At 32.4% G+C, this 20,814-nt stretch overlaps 1 protein-coding gene across 1 annotated transcript; it reads left to right on the forward strand.

Annotated features, from left to right (window-relative positions):
- The first annotated feature begins 8,708 nt into the window (after positions 1-8,708).
- Positions 8,709-20,206, forward strand: LOC139522443 (probable RING finger protein 207 homolog). Its single transcript, XM_071315950.1, has 6 exons — positions 8,709-9,515; positions 9,762-9,845; positions 11,023-11,100; positions 13,159-13,230; positions 14,364-14,453; positions 20,109-20,206. Exons 1-6 carry the CDS (start codon positions 8,722-8,724, stop codon positions 20,161-20,163), a joined length of 1,173 nt encoding a protein of 390 aa, XP_071172051.1. The 5' UTR covers positions 8,709-8,721; the 3' UTR covers positions 20,164-20,206.
- Positions 20,207-20,814: the final 608 nt, after the last annotated feature.

The following is a 20,814-nucleotide window of genomic DNA, read 5'->3' on the forward strand; positions in this document are numbered from 1 at the left end:
GAGACTTAGAACAACACATTCTTTAGTTTCAATAGTTAATTTCCACTATTTAACGTTCAACGTGATGATCTGTAAATACGACCATCCAAATATGGCGGACACAAGTTCAGCTAAATTTTATAAGTCTGAGTTCTCCACTTTAACAGCTTATTTTCAGATTTATATTATTTTTAAGAAGCAACTTATCAACATTGCCATTAATTGTTTTTCTTAAATGACGGAAAACAAAATCGATATAAAAAAAAAACCAAAAAAACCAACGATGATGATCGTAACGACGTCTATGAATGAGCGTAACTTAGAATTGTTTTTATTTAAAGATGGTTATAACTTTTCTTCTTTCAATGAGTATCCTATTTAGAAGTCACGATATATTGGTATCACTGAAAAATGGTGAGATTTAAAAACTGCAATCATCTAAAGTAAGAGCCATCATTGATAAAAAATAAATGAAAGTTACGATCATCATCGTGTTTTTTGTATCTCACTTGTACGATTATCACTTCGACACCAGTGAATTGCCATTACTCAGAAGCAACATTCCAATATGTATTTTACGTATGTTGAATCAATTACCATGAGACTTACTAATATGATAGTTTGTGTCCATCACAGAGCTTTCCCTAAGAGGATAAACACACTGTCCATTGAACTGCTGAGTCAAAGTTAAACATGTTTTCAACTTGTATAAAACATGCCATCACTGCAATGGTGTTGTATCATTAGTCAACCTGAGGTGGTTGATCCCTTTTTACGAATGTTTTATAAATATACTTCCCTACGTGCTTATATATAAAAAAGAAGATGTGGTATGATTGCCGATGAGACAACTCTTTACAAGAGCCAAATGATACAGAATTTAACAACTATAGGTCACCGTACGGCATTCAACAATGAACAAAACCCACACCGCATAGTCAGCTATAAAAGGCCCAGAAATGACAAATGTAAAAAAACAATACAAACAAGAAAACTAACGGCCTAATTTATGAACAAAAAAATCAAATATGTAACACAACAACAAAACGACAACCACTGTATTACAGGCTCCTGACTTGGACAGGCACATACATGCATAATACGGCGGGGTTAAACATGTTAGCGGGATTTCGATATTCATTTTTTTATTCTTGTGTTTGCTGTTCGTCCAAGCACACAGATATATTCAATGTGTTCATTTTTCAAAATATTCAGTTGATATATAGTTGGATCGTATCTGTTGGCGTTCCAAAAGTTTTTGTGCAAAAACATGCGCAAAAACCAACAAGAAAACATTTTTTCCTCTACATTCAATATCTTTGTTGATCTGCTCGATATTGATGCTTGTGAAGCAAAGGATCGCCCAATTTATCGTCGGAAGTGTTCAGATATAAGTATTCAAACTCTGTAGAAATATTTATTCCATTAAAAATTGTTTTATTATGTTCACTGTTTCCTGCTATAAACGTCTTGTCAACGATAATTTTGGAACTTAGCGTTTCTTTATCTTCTGAAATATCTTAGATTTTGTCTTTGTTGTAAGATGTGAATATAACAAATTTTTAGAATTTCGGGTCATCATTCCCTTCAACTTTGCCCTTTTTTGGCTCTCTTTTCTATTTTAATCCGAGCTTCACTGGTGGGTCACATGTAGACGAAACGCAGGTATGATGTATTGGATAATAAGCCTGGTACATTTGATAACTATTAGCATGTCGAAATGCCCTATTGTAATGTATATTTGTGTGTTTCTCTGTCCTGCATGTTTTTGTATTTATTCGTACTGTAGTCCTGTCATGTAATGTTGTCATTTTAGTATTATATTTAACATTGCTATATAAGCGCGAGGTTTATCTAACCGCAAAACAAGTTCAACATTTTTGCTTTAAATATCCTGTACCAGGTCAGGCAACACCCTGGCACATGAAATTCCCTAATGACGAATTCACCGGTAAAAAAAAAGATGGTGAAAAATGCTATGTTTCTCATCCAATAAAAAGACATAAGGTGGAATTAAACATGAAAAAGCTTTCAAAATCATTTGATAACAGAGTCAAAAGGCTGATAATATTTTACCCTGCCTCACACCTAAATTGAATAACATCGTTTTGTCTGTAAAAGTCACTACATTAATTGCTTGATAAACGAATTAGGTATAGACAATTCACTTGAAAACTCAACATATACCCTCACGACACTTACCAAAGAGGAAATCCTGGATAATCATAGGTCTGTTCTTTGTTCCTTTGGTATTTCAACCAAAGATGAAGAACTGGATCTTCCATCACTGTACTGGATACCTAAACTACATAAGTGTCCTTACAAACAACGGTATATTGCTGGGTCTTTCAAGTGCTCCACGAAACCTCTTTCTAAATTATTAACATCTATTTTATCAGCAATCAAAGACGGGCTTCAAAGTTATTGTGAAACTGCCTATTCTAGAGGTGGCGTGAATCAGATGTGGATACTTAAAAATTCCAAAGATCTTTTAGAGTACATACAATCTAACTCTCTTTCATCTTGTAACAGTATTAAAACATTTGACTTTTCTACTCTTTATACAAGTATTCCACATTCCAAACTAAAAGACAAATTGAAAGAGTTGGTATTACTTTGCTTCATAAAAAAGAATGGCCAACGTAGATACAAGTATCTTGTCCTAGGGAGGGATAAATCATACTTTGTAAAGAATCACTCTGATTCAAACAAAAAATTCTCTGAAACCGATATTATCAAGATGCTTGATTTCTTGATTGACAACATATTTGTAACGTTCGGAGGACGTGTTTTTCAACAGACTGTCGGCATCCCAATGGGAACAAACTGTGCCCCTCTACTTGCCGACTTGTTTCTTTATTATTATGAGGCTGACTTCATGCAGGAACTTCTTAGGAAGAAAGATAAGAAGTTAGCAATATCCTTTAACTCTACTTTCCGCTATATAGATAACGTTCTTTCACTAAACAATTCAAAATTTGGTGACTATGTGGAACGCATCTATCCCATCGAATGGGAGATAAAGGATACTACAGATACAGTTAAGTCGGCTTCATATCTTGACTTACATCTAGAAATTGACAATGAGGGTCGGTTGAAAACAAAACTTTACGACAAAAGAGATGATTTCAGCTTTCCAATTGTGAACTTTCCATTTCTAAGTAGCAACATTCCAGCAGCACCTGCATACGGGGTATATATCTCCCAATTGATACGATATTCCCGTGCCTGCATTTCCTATCATGATTTTCTTGATAGAGGGTTACTGCTCACAAGGAAGCTATTAAACCAAGAGTTCCAAATGGTGAAGTTGAAATCATCCCTTCGTAAATTTTACGGACGCCATCATGAGTTGGTTGACCGTTATAGAATAACCGTTTCACAAATGATATCGGATATGTTCTTTACGTCGTAACTACGATCCCCTTCCCTTTCATGAATGTGATCTACCGAATTAGACTATTTACCGGATTTGTAATCACATAAGCAACACGACGGGTGCCACATGTGGAGCAAGATCTGCTTACCCTTCCGGAGCACCTGAGATTACCCCTAGTTTTTGGTGGGGTTCGTGTTGTTTATTCTTTAGTTTTCTATGTTGTGTCATGTGTACTATTGTTTTTCTGTTTGTCTTTTTTATTTTTAGCCATGGCGTTGTCAGTTTGTTTTGGATTTATGAGTTTGACTGTCCCTTTGGTATCTTTCGTCCCTCTTTTGAAGAAAGTTGAACTTTGGTTACCATTTTGCATTCAGGTCTTTATATTTTTAAACATATCATAAATAACTACAAAACTTGACAGTTATGTGAGATTTTTGTAATTTTTCCCATAACCCTATCCACAAAACAGTGTCGATTGTTCTCGTAAAATCAAAAAAAAAAAAAAAAATCAATTGAAAAATTGTATATTAAATTAAAAGCAATATTATCGATAGATCAGCTGACTAATAATGAGTGACCATGATAACATACATTTACTTAATACATGTACTCAACAAGGTTATTTGAAAGGTTATGTTTAAATACACTCTCTAAACCACATGCCAAATCACAAATAAAACCTTTTCGTAACCTTGTAATAATAATTAATGAATGGCTATTATCTATTTTGAATTTATTGAACCATATAACTAATTTTAGACTCTTCACATTGAATAATCCGCGAAGCGGATTATGTAAAATGTGAAGAGTCAAAAATTAGTTTTATGGTTCAATAAAATCAAAATAAATTATTGCCATTCATTATAAATAAATTTCTATCAAAAATAAGGCTCAAAGAACTTTTTATATTATGTATATTAACAATAACAACGTACACACATGTTGGCGTATGAATACACAACGTCAGAGTGGGCGTGAAGCCATCAAAATTGACAACATTGAAAATAAAACTAATAATTTTAACCAATCAATAGACAGTAAAAACACCAAATTTATTTATTAAGTATTCTCGATAAGAAAAAATATTAATTAGCTACATGTAGAATATAATATTTTTAAAAATGAAGGAACTCGTGAAGAATTACTCGAGACAAGAAAGTAGAGAATCAAGCATACAAGAACCTTTAATATCATCATACAAAGAAATTGAGAAATACGTCCATTGACTCGAAAAAAGTTTTAGAAAATTCTGAATTAACTTATGACTCAAAGAGATGGAAATCATGATATTTCTTATTAACTAGTATGATAACTGTGTACATAATAAAGTTAATTTAATTGATGTAAATAAGAAATGTCAAACTCTCCAATAGCTCACTTGTGAGTTCGTTTCACAAGAAGGATTCAGGACAGGTTTTTCTGTTTATGATAATGTTTATATACTGCATTTACAAATTTTTCTTTTTTTTTGATAAAAAATTGTTGTGTCCTTTCAAAAGTGCATTTGATCAGATTTGAAACGTAGGATATGGCAAAAAAAATAATCTAAAGTTTAACATTCAATGCAAAATCCTTAAAGTTACACAGAACTTAATCCAGAATACCAAGACCTGTATTCGAATGGAAAGGATATTTTTTATTTTGAAGCTGTGATAGTGGGGTAAAACAATTGGAAGATTCGATTTATCTCCCTGTCTTGATTTTTATTTTTTTAATGACCTCGAGAAATTTTGTTTTCATAATAATGTTAAAGTTCTTGGACATATAACTGCAAAACATAAATCATTGTTTGCCCGTTAGAAGATTTTTTAATTACAATTCGAGTTGATATACAGTTGCTTTATAGTATTATTACTTATAACGATTTATTTTTGTGAAGAGGGAGGATTTGATATAAACAGCCAATATTAAGGATGCCTTTATCGTTCGGCAAAAATAATTCTACATGAGAGAATCAATATTTCCAGTTTCATAGATTACAAGGATATTGGTCGCGATCCCATTGATGTGAAAAAAAATATAGACGATGAATACCATTATGTGTCTGTTTGTTTACAGCCGATGGTGTCAATTTTTTAGCCAAGATTTCGTTCCATCTAAATAATTAAAATTGTCTTTCAAAAGAAACTAAAAATTGATTAGTTTACTTTCCTATTGTAAGATACGGGTATATTAGAAAGTATGGATACATTCTAAGAACAAGCTAGACATTTGTTATGAAACATCAATAATTTACACATAATTATATTAATCATACTAAAGGTTTCATTTCAATCCTTTAAAACAAGTAGGCGATTTGTTGTATATATTTCTCTGTTAAGGAAAACACGTAATTGCATACTCTTATCTCAGCGGTTTATTATTTATGATTTGTATAAAGGTGTTATACCACCAAATCAATGGTACGTCACATCCTGTTCTATACGAAAGATATATTCACTTGAATTTGACAGTTGTAGTTTATGAATCCCACATTTTATTGCAGTAAAACATTTCTGTGTCATAAACATATGTCTTCGGTATTTCAAAGCACCATTTTTTTTTATTTGGGATTTCTATAGAACATTTTGTAAACTTGAGGTTAGTCAATAGAAACATCTACCGGGTCGTACATCAGACCTGGATCCACCACTAACGTTCACAGGGATCGAATTTGCTGTTTTTGCTGGGGCCTGTTGTGTGTATGGCACGCTCTTGCGGTCTGGGCGTCTTTTTAACTTTTCCTTTTTCAGCTTGCTTTCTGCTCTACTCTGTGCTTTATACATCTTCTTCTCGTCCTCGGAATCTTCAGCGAGTGGGTTGGTAACGTATTCTTTTACCACGCGCCAACCCGCGTCTGAAGAATCGGCAAGTTTGATAAGCTTTTGTCGATTTTTTATCAAGTCCATACCTTTTGAAATTTTTCTTTTTGCACTGTTGATATTGGACTGCGTCAAGTTGTCCGTCTCAAATTCTGCATGTACTTCTCTGATTTTGGCGTACACTTTCTGGTTGTGTTTGTGTTGTTCTGCGTTCCCCCTCTTTCGGAATTTATAACTGTCGGTAAGTGATTCGTCCATCCTAGCTAGTTGTGTGTCCGACAGCACTTTCTGGTTGTCCTGCATCCTTCTGTGGAACCCTTCTAAACGTGAATTCAGTAACGTCGTCATACTGTTCAACATCTGGTCCTGTGTGGATTGAACGGCATTCTGTACTTCTGTCTGGATAACTTGCTGTAATTCGGCGTCCATTGGTTTACACGGTCAATACGACGGCTAGAAGTGAAGCTACCACAGACAAAAACACCTTATATATGACCACAACTCAGTCCTCTGATTGGATAGATTTTCTTCGGCCTACCGAAAATTGACGATTCCCATATCGATAATACAACATTTTCCCGCTATACTGATCGAAACGCGGGAAAATACTATTATCTGATTGTACATGTTAAACACGTGCTCAATATCTATTATACCCTTTTTCGGTTATTGTTGACAAAAAGGTGACAATCGTTAAACTTCGGCTTCAAAACACGAACTTTAATTACCTGCCATATTTTCACAACAACAGTGACCGATTGAAAAAAAAAATAACGATTATACGAAATTTAGTAAAAAAAAATGATAAAATCGCGCACAGAAGACTAAGTTTATGATGTTTTTTATGCATTGGTTCAATAATTAGAATAACATTATTTTTCTCCGGTCACTCGTTTATTATGACTTTAGGAGGTTTTTTTTTCATTTCTTTGCGTTTTTACACGCCCGTCACAATTTTGAAAGGACGTTTTATTGTAGGACGTTTTATTGTATAAAACGTCCGTCCGTCTGTCCTTCCTTCCATCCGCCCGTTCCTCCATCTATGAGTCAATCTGTCCGTCCGTCCGTCTATCCTTCTGTCCAGCGTAAATATGTCGCACCGTAACGTGAGAACAGCTTATCTAATTTTCATGAAACTTAACAAAGTTATTTCGTATAATGGGCAAACGATCTGTAAACCTTTTAGTGAAAATCAAATTAAATCTTTTTGAGTCACAGGACTTTGTAAGTAAAACAGGAGTGTGGTTTTTTTAACATGTCGCGCCATATCTTAAAAACGATTTATCATTATTGCATCAAACTTACACTTCTTAGTTATATAAATCTTAACTTCTGCATACTTTTTGGTGATGTTTTAATTTTTTTTAAGCGTTATTTAGTTTTTTTTGTTAAAAAAAAGGGGGGGGGGGGGTCACATATTGCGATATATCTCAAAACCTATATAAAATAAATATCATAATGTTATAAAATAATTAGATATCCGTGTTTGCTATTGAGTATTTATATTCCATTTAAAATTAGTTTGATGATAAGTGAAATAAGTGATACGCTGCTTTTATTAGGAAAATTTGTATTACTATAATTACTTATGTCCAAAAGTGCCCGTTTAAAATAAATATATATTCAAATTCTTTTGAAAGACAATGTTCAGATCCGTGTTAACGTTTCTTTTCATAAATTGTTTGTTTTAAACAAATAAAACAACCCGGGTGATATATATAGACGAAACCGGGTGATTGTGTAGAAAACAACACGGACAAAACCGGTGTATTTTAATTTGACATGACCAATTTCTTTCGTTCCATACACAGAAATACAAGTATTGAGATGCTCATAATGACTAGTTTTGCAATCTCCGTGTCAGTATCTATCTTCCCGTACCTTTCTTTCCGTATGATGTGAACAATTTAACGAGAAATTAAACAATTTCGAGGCAAGGCTCACTCCATTCTTCATTTTGACGTGCATTTTTACTTATTTCTCCGTTAATATAGAACTGTTGTAGAAAATATTGCATCTCACAATAGAAAATAGTTGTATATGTATATATATTCTTCGATATCATAAAAAAATAAGAAAATAAGGAGAAATCTATCTTTTTTCTGGCTATTGATGTTCCGTCATTGTGCCGGATGTAAGATACCATCGAGTCCGAACAATGTTTGCCGGTGTGGTATAGACACAGTGATCATACGATAAATACAAAGTAATGAATAAAAGCGTTTCTGTTCGCCAGTTGGCCTGAACAAGAAATAAATTTAACTTTGTTTGAAGTAGATCTTACGATGCGCTATTTTTGTTCTGCATGGATATAGAAATGAGGTGATCAATTGGTTTTACGATGACTGACAGGTAAACTCATTATACTGTTGGACTGCGGATTAATATTCATAGAATTATTTGCTGTCCGAAGAGGTATACATATATATTTTATTTTAATTTCGTTCCTATACAATTTATTTGGTTTTCTTATCGATCGTTTATTTATCAAGACATATTGTCGAAACCACGTGATATTATCAAGGTAAATTGTAAATAAAAAATTATATTTACTTCCGTGTCATGGCACAAGTTTCGGCCCAGAAATGTTCATTATGTGATGAAAGTAATGGAGCATATTATTGCTATGAATGTCAGCATGCTTTATGTACGGTATGTCGCAAAAGACATGGTAAGATCCCAGCTCTTAGTGCACACACAGTCGCAGATATTAATACAATTAACCTTTCAACCGTCAACAAAACAAAGTTTTGTGATACACACAACAAAGATATTCAGTTTTATTGCACGGAATGCAGTAATCTTATTTGCAGTAAGTGTGTTACATCAACACACAAATCCCACACAATTTCAGACATTACTGATGTGGTTTTAGAAGAAAGGGAAAAGGCTAAAGACAATATCAAAGAACTGAAATCGAAAACTGAGGCAATATCAAGCCTGCAAGAAAAAATTAGGCGTGAACATATTGAAAAACTTCACGTTGAAAGCACAAAATGTATTGGACACATAGAATCCGTCTGTAAAGATCTCCAGTCCTTCTTAGAAGCAAAAGGGAGTATAAAAACAACCGAAGTAGAGGATAATGAAAATCTTGAGAACCAAAACTTCGAAGCATTCTTCAAAAACACTGGTTTGGTTCATAAACAATACGTACACATATTATCAGAACTGGAGAATCTTTTATTAGAGAAACACGATATAACATTTTTTTCGGGTTATAGATCAATTCAAAGTGATATTGAAACATTGGTTAGTATACCTGATGAACCACCTTTCGCGCAAGTACCGAGTTTTGAGGATGAATCCCTGTATAGAGAAGTTATGGAGCATATTGAGTCTAAGATGGACAAAAGGTAAATATGAAGCTTGCTTTCCATTTGATAAAAGATTATTAATATAAACAATTATGTATGAATATGCGCGTGGATTCACCATTTGTTACCATCAACTACTGTTTTAATCAATACGATACATGTGACAAAATATGATAATTATGATTGATGATTATAATGTAAAGCCGAGTTTGATGATTCACGAATAGTTTGAAAATTTGTGTTTGAATATTGAAAAAAGAAAGAATCTGCAAATCACTTTTTCAGCTTATGTCAAAACTGCTCGGTTCAGGTGGCAAGACATAAAGAATTACATTTAGAATACCAAAGATCCAAGGAAACTCTTCAGAGGTACATATTGATTGACATAGAACAAGTTAAAATATGATAATGAGGAATAACAAAGGCATAATTCAAATGTAATCAGGCGACACCATGACCAAAAAGAGAAAAAAACATACAAAAGTGTGTTTCCATAAAAGATTTAGCAACATAAACTTCAAAAATGGATGGAAGAAGATATGGTATAAGTGCCAATAACACAACTCTCCACCCAAGTCACATTTTGTAAAAGTAAACCATTATAGGTCATGCAAAGAACAAACTTCAACACGAACCCTTGGCTCACACAGAACAGCAAGCTATAAAGGGCCCCCAAAAATGACTATTGCTAAACCATTCACACAGGAAAAGTAACAGTCTATTCTATAAAAAAAAAAAAAACCCTGACAACCACTGAACACCATGTACCTGACTCAAGATAGGTGCAAACAAATGTAGCGGGTTTAAACGTTTTGATAGGCGCCAACCTTCATCCTAACCATGACACAATAGTGTAACATCACAACATAAAAAGACACACTATAAAATAGAATCTGAAATAGCTTAACTCAATCAAAAGACATATTGAACATACACTGAACGAATACATTTGATCTAAAATTGATTAATAAAAAAAGGGGTGAGATGTAAAACAATATCAGAAAGACAACCATAATCTAGGACAAAATGCCACCAAATAAAATAACGTACACAGGTAAAATGAAATAAGATAATTTTGTTGTAAGGTATACACGGAGTACGGAAATTTATATTACGGGAACAGAAGTGAAAACTTATATCGTCATACCAAACACTTTATCAAAGGTGATATATATTAAAAATAGTAGAGTTCAGAATCTGAGATATAGCAGATGGTAAAACTGTATTGGTCACGAATGGCACACATCACGTTATTGGGGCTGGTTTTTGAAAAGTCCCTGGTAAGTCGTATTCCATGAAAATCCACAACAGAGTGGACAAAGGTAAGATCACTATCTTTTTACTATTACCATATACTTAACAATAATTTGTTCAGTTGTAAAGTAAATATGAATGCCTGTGTGTTTATGTGTGCAATTCTGGTTGAAGGTTTGTGTATGTAGATTTGCATTATTATCTCAGCAGGTACCATACACAGAACAAATGAATTTTGTTTAAAATCGCTTTCTATTATACATGATATATGGAATTGATTTTAAATTGACAGAGATCTAGAATTAAAAGGCGATCAAATCAAAAAGTTGTCAGAAGATATGAAGGACGAACAGACAAAAATGCAGTCAGAGTACGTACATAAACATGATTTCTAATCATAAAAATCGTCAGAGTCATTGTTTGATATATCATATGTATAAGAATAACTAGAACACACATAGAATTCGAACACTTCAATATGGAGCTGAGCCTTAATTTATTTTTGGCTTAAAGGATGAATTGGAAGGTTACAAAAATTCTTATCATTGCAAGAAAATTAAGTTTCTTAATATAAAACTTTTAAAAGCTTGAATTTCTATCTTGACAAATATGAAAAAAACCCACTTTATATGCACACGAAAAACTTTTCTGAGTTTACCTAAGAATATAAAAAAAGTATGAATAAATGTAAACAAAAATGTATCATAAGGATGACTAACAACTTGTTTACATCTGACGAATCTTATTATATATGTATATTCGAATCTGACAAGTCAAAACGATGGTTTGTAGCTTCACATGCATGATACAGCAAATATAAAATTCAGTATATTTCTTACATCAAGATGAACGAAAGGCTTTCAAAAACAAAATTACACACTTTTGGGTAACTATATATCCAATGTTAACCATTTAAGTGAAGCAAGTACGCGGGGAAAAGACAAAAGAATCATTTGTATTCCAAAATTAAAGGTTTGCAGAAATCTTTCCCAGTAAGTATTTTTCAAGTCACAGAAAAGCTGCTATGTATTCAAGTAAGACACAAGAAGCAAATTTGAAATTCACCATTTCCGGTAGACCAGAGCTGCGTCTCAAAGTTCAAAAATTAATATTGTTAAAGAAGGCAGTCACAAACAAATTTTCAATGGCAATAGGATAATCATATTTGTTATCAAGGTTCGCCGATTGTGAACTAATAGTGTATGTCCTCATTATTAACATTGACAGAAATAGGCAAATTATTTCAGTTTTTTTTATCCTGTTAGCCACGTTGTCATTTCCGGCTAACCATGCATTACAAATTGAAGACGGATAATGAAAGAGGATATTGCTACTATTTCTGAGTTTGTGGGTGCGTTTTCATATTTTTGCTATCCGAATTTAATAAAGTCCCTAGCATTAATGTAGTGCCAAAAGACACCAGTTTGCTTGATACACTTCTTTTCTAATGTAATTTTAATGAAATATTTTGATTCAGATCCTGGTATTAATTTGATGAAAACAATCTTAATATCGACACCGTTATTCAAGGAGAACAGAACGTTATAGATAGAAAATCTATTGGTTAGGACCATGTTAACCAATTAGACTATTTAGGTGTATAAAGGACTGCTTATCTTTAGTATTTAAAATAGACTTATTAGTGTTTGCTTTTAATGTTTGCACTTAATACATAAATTATAAAAAAAATATGTGGAGCATGACCAAGGAGTTAAAAATAATGCATTTTGACCAATATTCCATTTTATTACTACTCCTTAAAAGGTGGTTCGCAATGGTAGGTTCCGAGTTATACGATATTTTTACACAATGGAAAACAATAAGTAACCAAAATAGCGAAAAAAAGACATCGCGTATATTAATGCAGGCGCCCCCAAAAACTACAAAAATGTTCGAGGGCTTGTGGGCCAAGTCGTCTAAGGATTTCATCTTCTTTATAAATAATCTGTCAACACCGAAGTTGTGAATTCTAACCCCGCGTGGCGCTTTCGTTCGATTCCAATATTTATTGGCTAGGATTGTTATATTTTTTGCCGATAAAAACTGCTTGCCATGACATAGTAAATAGTGATGTTAGTAGCGTTTAACACAAAATCAAACAATTAAACAAAAATGAGACAAAGTTTTGTCAATATTTAATCAGTTGGTATTATAGAAGGGGATAATGTTAATATCTAGGAATTTTGTTTATTGCAATAAACTGGTCATGACAATATTACTCAATATAAATGCAATAATCCTGCAGCAATTTTTTGTTAGTTTGTTAATTTCGCTTCAAACAAAGGATTGAATTGTATGACTTTTTAATTTTGAAATGGTATTAAAAGTGTATTATACATTTTACACTGCTCGGATTCACTCTTTCTCATATGTTAACCACACTCATTACAACCGTATAACATAGTGCTAATTGTTTATTGTTTTGCAGATACACTAGTGTAATATACATGAAAGATACAGAGATTAAAAAAATGTCAGACAATATTAAAAGTTTGCAAAAGTATGTATTCTCTTTTAATTTAAGACTATACTTATTCTTAATAAAATTACATAAAAGTACATGCACATATGATATTAACTATATATGCGTTATTTTGTACCGGTACAACGTAAAACGTGCATTCAGTAATGCAATAACTATATTTAATATATATAAAATATTACAGATCAGTAAGAAAATGTTGAAAATGTCTGTAAGACCATATCTCAAAAACCAAAGTTATCTAAACTAAACTTTACGCTGTTAAATGATTGACAAACATGTATGACAAAACCTTGTTTGATTGTTATGAATGAAGATTGAACTTATTATGTTATAAGAACACCGACTTCAGCACACAGAAAAAACAATGATTATCACTACTGAATTATATCTGATAACATGGAGACATATGTACCTGTGGTTCATAAATGAAGGCAACAGTAGTATACCTCTGTTCGAAATTCATAAATCGATTGATAAAAAACCAAATCCGGGTTACAAACTAAAACTGAGGGAAACGCATCAAATATTAGAGGAAAACTACGACACAACAGGTACACAACATTAAAATAAAACACACAGAGAAACGAACTATAATATAACAATGGCCATTTTCCTGACTTGGTACAGGATATTCCAAGAACAAAATGGTGGCTTGAACCTGGTTTTGTGCAATGCCAAACCTCCCGCTTTAATGGCAATGTTAAATATAACATTAAAATGACAACATTACATGACAGGATTACAAGAGTTTCTCGTTTTTATAGCATATATAGATTAGACCGTTTCTGTCATTGTTTGAATGGTTTTATTAGTAATTAATAATTTTTTGGGCCATTTATATCTTGCTGTTCGATGTGATCCAAGGCTCCGTGTTGAAGACAGCACTTTAACCTATAATTGTTTACTTTAACAAATTGTGACTGGAATGGATAGTTTCTCGGTACTTATACCACATATCATTATATCTATATAACAACATTTCAGATTACAACAATGAGATAGCCAACCAGCGACTCGAAAATATAATAGACTTAAGATGTTAAAATAAATTAAGCGATAATAGACATGTGTGTATCTTATATCGCCAATTACAAGAAACAGAAACTTCGAAACCGCTAATTATGTCAACTTTTTTTTTTTATTAAAAGAGAAATAGAACAGAACCATGCTGAGCTAGAACAGAGAAATACCGAGCTGAAAGGACTACAACAAGAGATCCAAACTTTAAAAACAGAAACGTAAGTTTCCATAGCGTCTGAAGGTTGCATTTTGTAAATACAGCTGTTTCTCAAAACACGCCTCTTTTGGGGAGATCTTGAATATTCATAGAACATTAATTTTGTTTACATACTGGTTCCCACTGAGACATAACTTTGGAATGTTACCAGTACATTTACATGTGCATCTTGTTTACATTGAGATCCGTGGTAACCTTTCATTCGAGGTAGGGGTATTTAAGAAAATCAGTGTGAGTCTAACCTCTGAGAAGTCCAGGGCATATAAACGTTGAAAATATAACGCTCAGCCCTATATTTTGACCTTTGAAAAAAATTGTGGTGCAAATGAACTTTCAATTCTAGGATAAGATTTTGTTTTCAAAACTTCATAGTAAAAGTGGTACAGTTTGAGCCGTAAAAGGAGTTCCTATGAGAAATTGCATTTTCAATATTTACAGAAGTGCAATCTGAATCGATCAACTGGTGAAATATGCCATTTTGATATCTATTTAAAATTTGAATTTAGTTTGTATATTTGTTAACCTTATTGAGTAGACGTTTTGTAGATCCTGTATTAATGATCATTTATACTGTTAACAATTCAAAAGTTTAATGAGAAAAGAATTGGTAAAACTCGTCATTTAAGGGAACTACATTTCATAGGGTGTCTGACAATTTGAACAAGTTGACTTAATTGTAGACCTTTATTTGACATTTGTTTTTAGTTTTGAAATATATCTCTATCCATTATATAGTGCACGCAATGAATTAAACGCATTACTCAGTAGAAACAACTTCTTTAATGAGTTTGTTGAAAGTTCGGCCATGTTGACTGTTTTTCCATACTTATCATTGTGTCGGCCAAAAGACGGTAAAATGCATAAAGGTTTAAAATTAACATTCAAGGAACTCCTGTAAAGAGTAAACTGAAGATACGAACAGCTTTTAACTCTTGTATCTTATTTTGCTGATATGTATTTGTACTCTTTATCTATCATAGTTTTTGCCATGAAGTAATAAAATTTATACAAATGGTCATTCAGGGAGTCAATTGATAATTTATGCCATGTTGACTGATTTTAAAAACATACTGTGCTTTATATAATGCTACTTATAAGATCTATCAATCTGTCAACGATAAAAAAATATTTTAAAACATCTTTAAGAAGTATAGAGCCTTTGGGGCCAAATGACGATTTCGGCCACGTCTAATTATTCTTTGATTTGATTTTGATTTCATTTTCGCTATGAAGTCTTTGTAGTTTCTCTCCATCTATTTTCATGCTTTTTGCAAAAAAATGTTCAAAAAGTTATAACTCCTATTCAATTGATGATTTTGCCATTTTAGCTCACCTGGCCCACAGGGCCAAGTGAGCTTTTCCCATCACTTGGCGTCCGGCGTCCGTCGGCGTCCGTCGTCGTTAACTTTTACAAAAATCTTCTCCTCTGAAACTACTGGGCCAAATTAAACCAAACTTAGCGACAATCACCATTGGGGTATCTAGTTTAAAAAATACTAGAACACACCCGCGAAATCGCGGGCATTCAGAGCGTAGTTTAAAGTATCTAAAATGTTGTTGGAAGAATTTTGTAAAATATTGAATGACTGGAGAATGATAGCAAAAGTATCATAAGTCATAGGTTATTGGGGATAGGAAAATGTTTATTTTTTATCCCTCCTCCTTCATTTCCAAAATTCCTAATTTTTTGTTTTCTATCAATTTCAATATGAACATTCATTTAGTATGTTATGAACATAAGGAGCCTGTAATTCATGATCAGTGGTTGTCGTTTGTTTATGTGTTACATATTTGTTTTCGTTCATTTTTTGTACATAAATAAGGCCGCTAGTTTTCTCGTTTGAATTGATTTACATCGTCATTTCGGGTTTTTAAAGCTGAGTATGGGCTTTGCTCGTTGTTGAAGGCCGTACGGTGACCTATAGTTGTTAGTTTCTGTGTCATTTTGGTCTCTTGTGGAGAGTTGTCTCAACATGGTAATCATACCACATCTTTTTTTTGTAATCAATGAATTTTGTAAAAGATTTAATGACTGGATAATTTTCAGAAAAGGTATCAAAAGTTCACATGAATAATTTTAGCGCTTATCTGTATATTATTAACATTCATTACTATATAAATAAAGTGTATTTACTTTCAATTCTAAGTTAACTATTCGTCCATGGTGGTCAATTGATATAGTATACAGACCATCTCCATTTAATAAACTCTGTGACCGTCATGTATAGTAGACTTGAAAATGATAGCAGATAGAATTAAAATACACTTTATTCGTAGTATATGTAAATCAAATTAATAATTTTATTGGTGTTAATTCCTATACAGAAATGTTACCAGCTGACATTTACAAAATACAAATACAAATACAAAAATAAACAAACAAACAAACAAACAAACAAACAACAAAATAGACAAAACAAACAAAAAAAACCCCAAAAAAAACAACACAAAACCAAAACAAACAGCCAAAAAAAACCCCAAAACAACAAACAAACAAACAAACATATTTTCTCAATGATAGCGATACATATTTTATATTTACATTGCGTGGAGGTTTTATTCATACAATATTATTAATTCAAGCTATTACAATCAGCTTTAATACTATAAAAGCTCTTAACAACATTATGTTTGCTTTAAATGAATGTTCAAATCATACATATCGCTTATTCCAGCTACACTTACAGTACTAATGTCCGTATCATTACTTTTCAAAATGAAACTAAATTTATCTTGTTCACACATATTAACAAAAGATAGAACTATATCACTTAAATTACAAAAGAGTACATTTCTATTAAGTTCTAACGCTTTACAGTGAATGAGGAAATGGAACTCATCTTGAAATCCATCCTTGCAAATTGGACAAATTCTCTGTTCTAAAGGTGTTCTAGTATATCTATCAACTTCTATTAATTCTAATTTTTACCATTTTAGAAATAACACTTTTGTTAAGGTCCAGTAGAAGATATTTTTCTATTCAAAATTATTTTTAACTTTGCGATATGTTCTTAGTTTATTACCATGACTATTACCATTATTACAGTCACAAAAAAAGAGCTTGTTTCCAGTATTTTATGAATTCCTCTTCTAATTTCTTTTGAAATGAAAAAAGTATTTATTTCTTTGACATAGTATTTTGATTTTTCCAGACATGATGAAAACCAAGTTTACCTAATAACACTTTTAATTTACTACAAAAACCATTAGGAAAGTTTAAGTTTCCATTGTATGCTTTCTTTACCATACTCCCATTGTCCATATTAATGATATGAAACCAGAAATTAATTGTGTTTTTAAGGGCTGACAATGAAAGTGGGAATAAGCCTAATTCAGAAAGTACAGAATTATTAACAGCACCTATTTATTTGAATTTTATTTGGACTTTGACTCGATGGTAGTATTTTGTTTCACTAAACTAATAGTAGCCCAAACTTCACTGCTTTATAACAGAATAGGTTTAACGCATGAATCAAAAAGCTTTAAATGTGGTAGTAAATTCATCTTTTCAGAAAATAATAAAATGTATGTTCAGAGTATACAGAAAAACGCAAACTGGAAGTCTAATTTGACTTAAAATTTCGTCCAATGACGGGACAATATCCGGATTACTTTTTTCTCGTTTTTCTCGCAAAATAACTCAATCTAAATAATCATATGAATGGATGACAAATGCGACTATGTACTGTACATATAGAACACAGAGGCGTGTTGATTAATTTATTGTGGAAAGAAGAGAAGCGACACACAAAATGAGGCCTTCTCGTTTAATAGTATAGATGTGCGGTGATCCAGCCAACCAACTAAGATGGCCGCCATGACTAAAAATAGAACATAGGGGTAAAATGCAGTTTTTGGCTTATAACTCAAAAACCAAAGCATTTAGAGCAAATTTGACAGAGTAAAATTGTTTATCAGGTCAAGATCTATCTGCCCTGAAATTTTCAGATGAATCGGACAACCCGTTGTTGGGTTGCTGCACCTGAATTGGTAATTTTAAGGAAATTTTACTGTTTTTTGTTATTTTCTTGAAAATTATTATAGATAGAGATAAATTGGAAACAGCAATAATGTTCAGCAAAGTCAGATTTACAAATAAGTCAACATGACCAAAATGGTCAGTTGACCCCTTTAGGCGTTATTGCCCTTTATAGTCAATTTTTAACCATTTTTCGTAAATCTTAGTAATCTTTTACAAAAATCTTCTCCTCTGAAACTCTTGGGCCAAATTAATCCAAACTTGGCCACAATCATCTTTGGGGTATCTTGTTTAAAAAATGTGTCCGGTGAGCTGGCGAACCAATCAAAATGGCCGCCATGGCTAAAAATAGAACATAGGGGTAAAATGCAGTTTTTGGCTTATAACTCAAAAACCAAGGCATTTAGAGCAAATCTGACGGAGGTAAAATTGTTTATCAGGTCAACATCTAACTGCCCTGAAATTTTCAGATAAATCGGACAACCCGATGTTGGGTTGCTGCACCTGAATTGGTAATTTTATGGAAATTTTGCTGTTTTTGGTTATTATCTAGAATATTATTATAAATAGTCTAAGAGATAAACTGGAAACAGCAATAATGTTTAGCAAAGTCAGATTTACAAATAAGTCAACATGACCGAAATGGTCAGTTGGCCCCTTTAGGACTTATTGCTCTTTATAGTCAATTTTTAACCATTTTTCGTAAATCTTAAGTTATCTTTTACAAAAATCTTCTCCTCTGAAACTACTAGGCCAAATTAATCTAAACTTGGCCACAATTATCTTTGGGGCAAGTAGTTTAACAAATGTGCCTGGTGACCTGGCCATCTAACCGAGATGTCCGCCACGGCTAAAAATAGAACATAGGAGTAAACTGCAGTTTTTGGCTTATAACTCAAAAACCAAAGCATTAAGAGAAAATCTGACTGATGTAAAAATGTTTATCAGGTCAAGATCTATCTGTCCTGAAATTTTCAGACAAATCGGACAACCCGATGTTTGGTTGCTGCACCTGAATAGGTAATTTTAATGAAGTTTTGCTGTTTTTGGTTATTATCTTGAATATTATTATAGATGGAGATAAACTGTAAACAGCAATTATGTTCAGCAAAGTAAGATTTACAAATAAATCAACATGACCGAAATGGTCAATTGACCCCGTAAGGAGTTATTGTCCTTTACAGTCAATTTTTAACAATTTTCCACTGAAACTACTGGGCCAAGTTTATTATAGATAGAGATAATGGTAAGCAGCAATAATATTCAGTAAAGCAAGATGAACAAACACATCACCATCATCAAAACACAATTTTGTGATGAATCCATCTGCGTCCTTTGTTTAATATTCACATAGACCAAGGTGAGCGACACAGGCTCTTTAGAGCCTCTAGTGTAAATAATTTGTAGATCCTAACATTTTACCTTTTTTCTATTTCTTTTGATCTATTATATATGCAAATAACTTAATGATAGACAACAATGTCTTCCAAGGTAACAATCTTATAAGGGTTTAATCGACGAGCAATAGACTGCACACAGAAACAATAGAACGATAAGTCAAGTGTAATAGACCATAGAACAAAAAATGGAAGAAAAAAAGCAAATGATATAATTATAAATATTAATAAAACAGTAAAATAATCTTAATTACGTAATAAATTATATTATTTCTTTAAGTGAGACTTTAAGATCTAGTTCAAGTAAACCAGTAGCTGCTTCGGGGTCAAGGTAAGTTAATATACATTTGTCTGTTTAAATATTTTTGATAATCTTATCTGAACATGGACAATGGTTTTTAAAAATTACAAATATTATGGACAAAATAAGAACAGGGAAAAGAAAGCATAGATATTTGTTTGAAAATAAGAGCAAGTTAAATTTAATCAGGTGTTTACACTGAACCCACTTGTTAATATGTGCCAATATATATATCATGTACATGTATACTGTTGGGATACATTTGATATGAATTATGTATAAACACTTCTAAACTTCTAAACTGATAATCAGTATCAAATCGGTTTCGTTTTCGTTGAATTTCGTTTATTCTAAAAAAGATATATTTGTCTATTCTTCTGAAACTTGCTAAAATAAATCAGTTCAGGAGCAATTACCAGTCTATTTTTCCGTGACAGTTTAATGTTTTACATGACAACAAAAATCATTTAGTCCCTATGTTTTTCGACAACTGACAGACAGGCAGACCACAAACGTTAGGCGACGAAAGATGTCAAGGGATGACGAATGCTCGCATGATTTTTCAGAAAAGTGAATTTTGGATACAAAGAAAGCCTTTGAATTGTATATTATGTTATACAGTTATTTAATATGTAAATATGTAAGATACCAAAATATATTTCCCGAGGTATGAAGATCAGCTCAT

Source organism: Mytilus edulis, chromosome 5 (assembly GCF_963676685.1).
Source record: "Mytilus edulis chromosome 5, xbMytEdul2.2, whole genome shotgun sequence".
In the NCBI taxonomy this organism is placed as follows: Eukaryota; Metazoa; Mollusca; class Bivalvia; order Mytilida; family Mytilidae; genus Mytilus; species Mytilus edulis.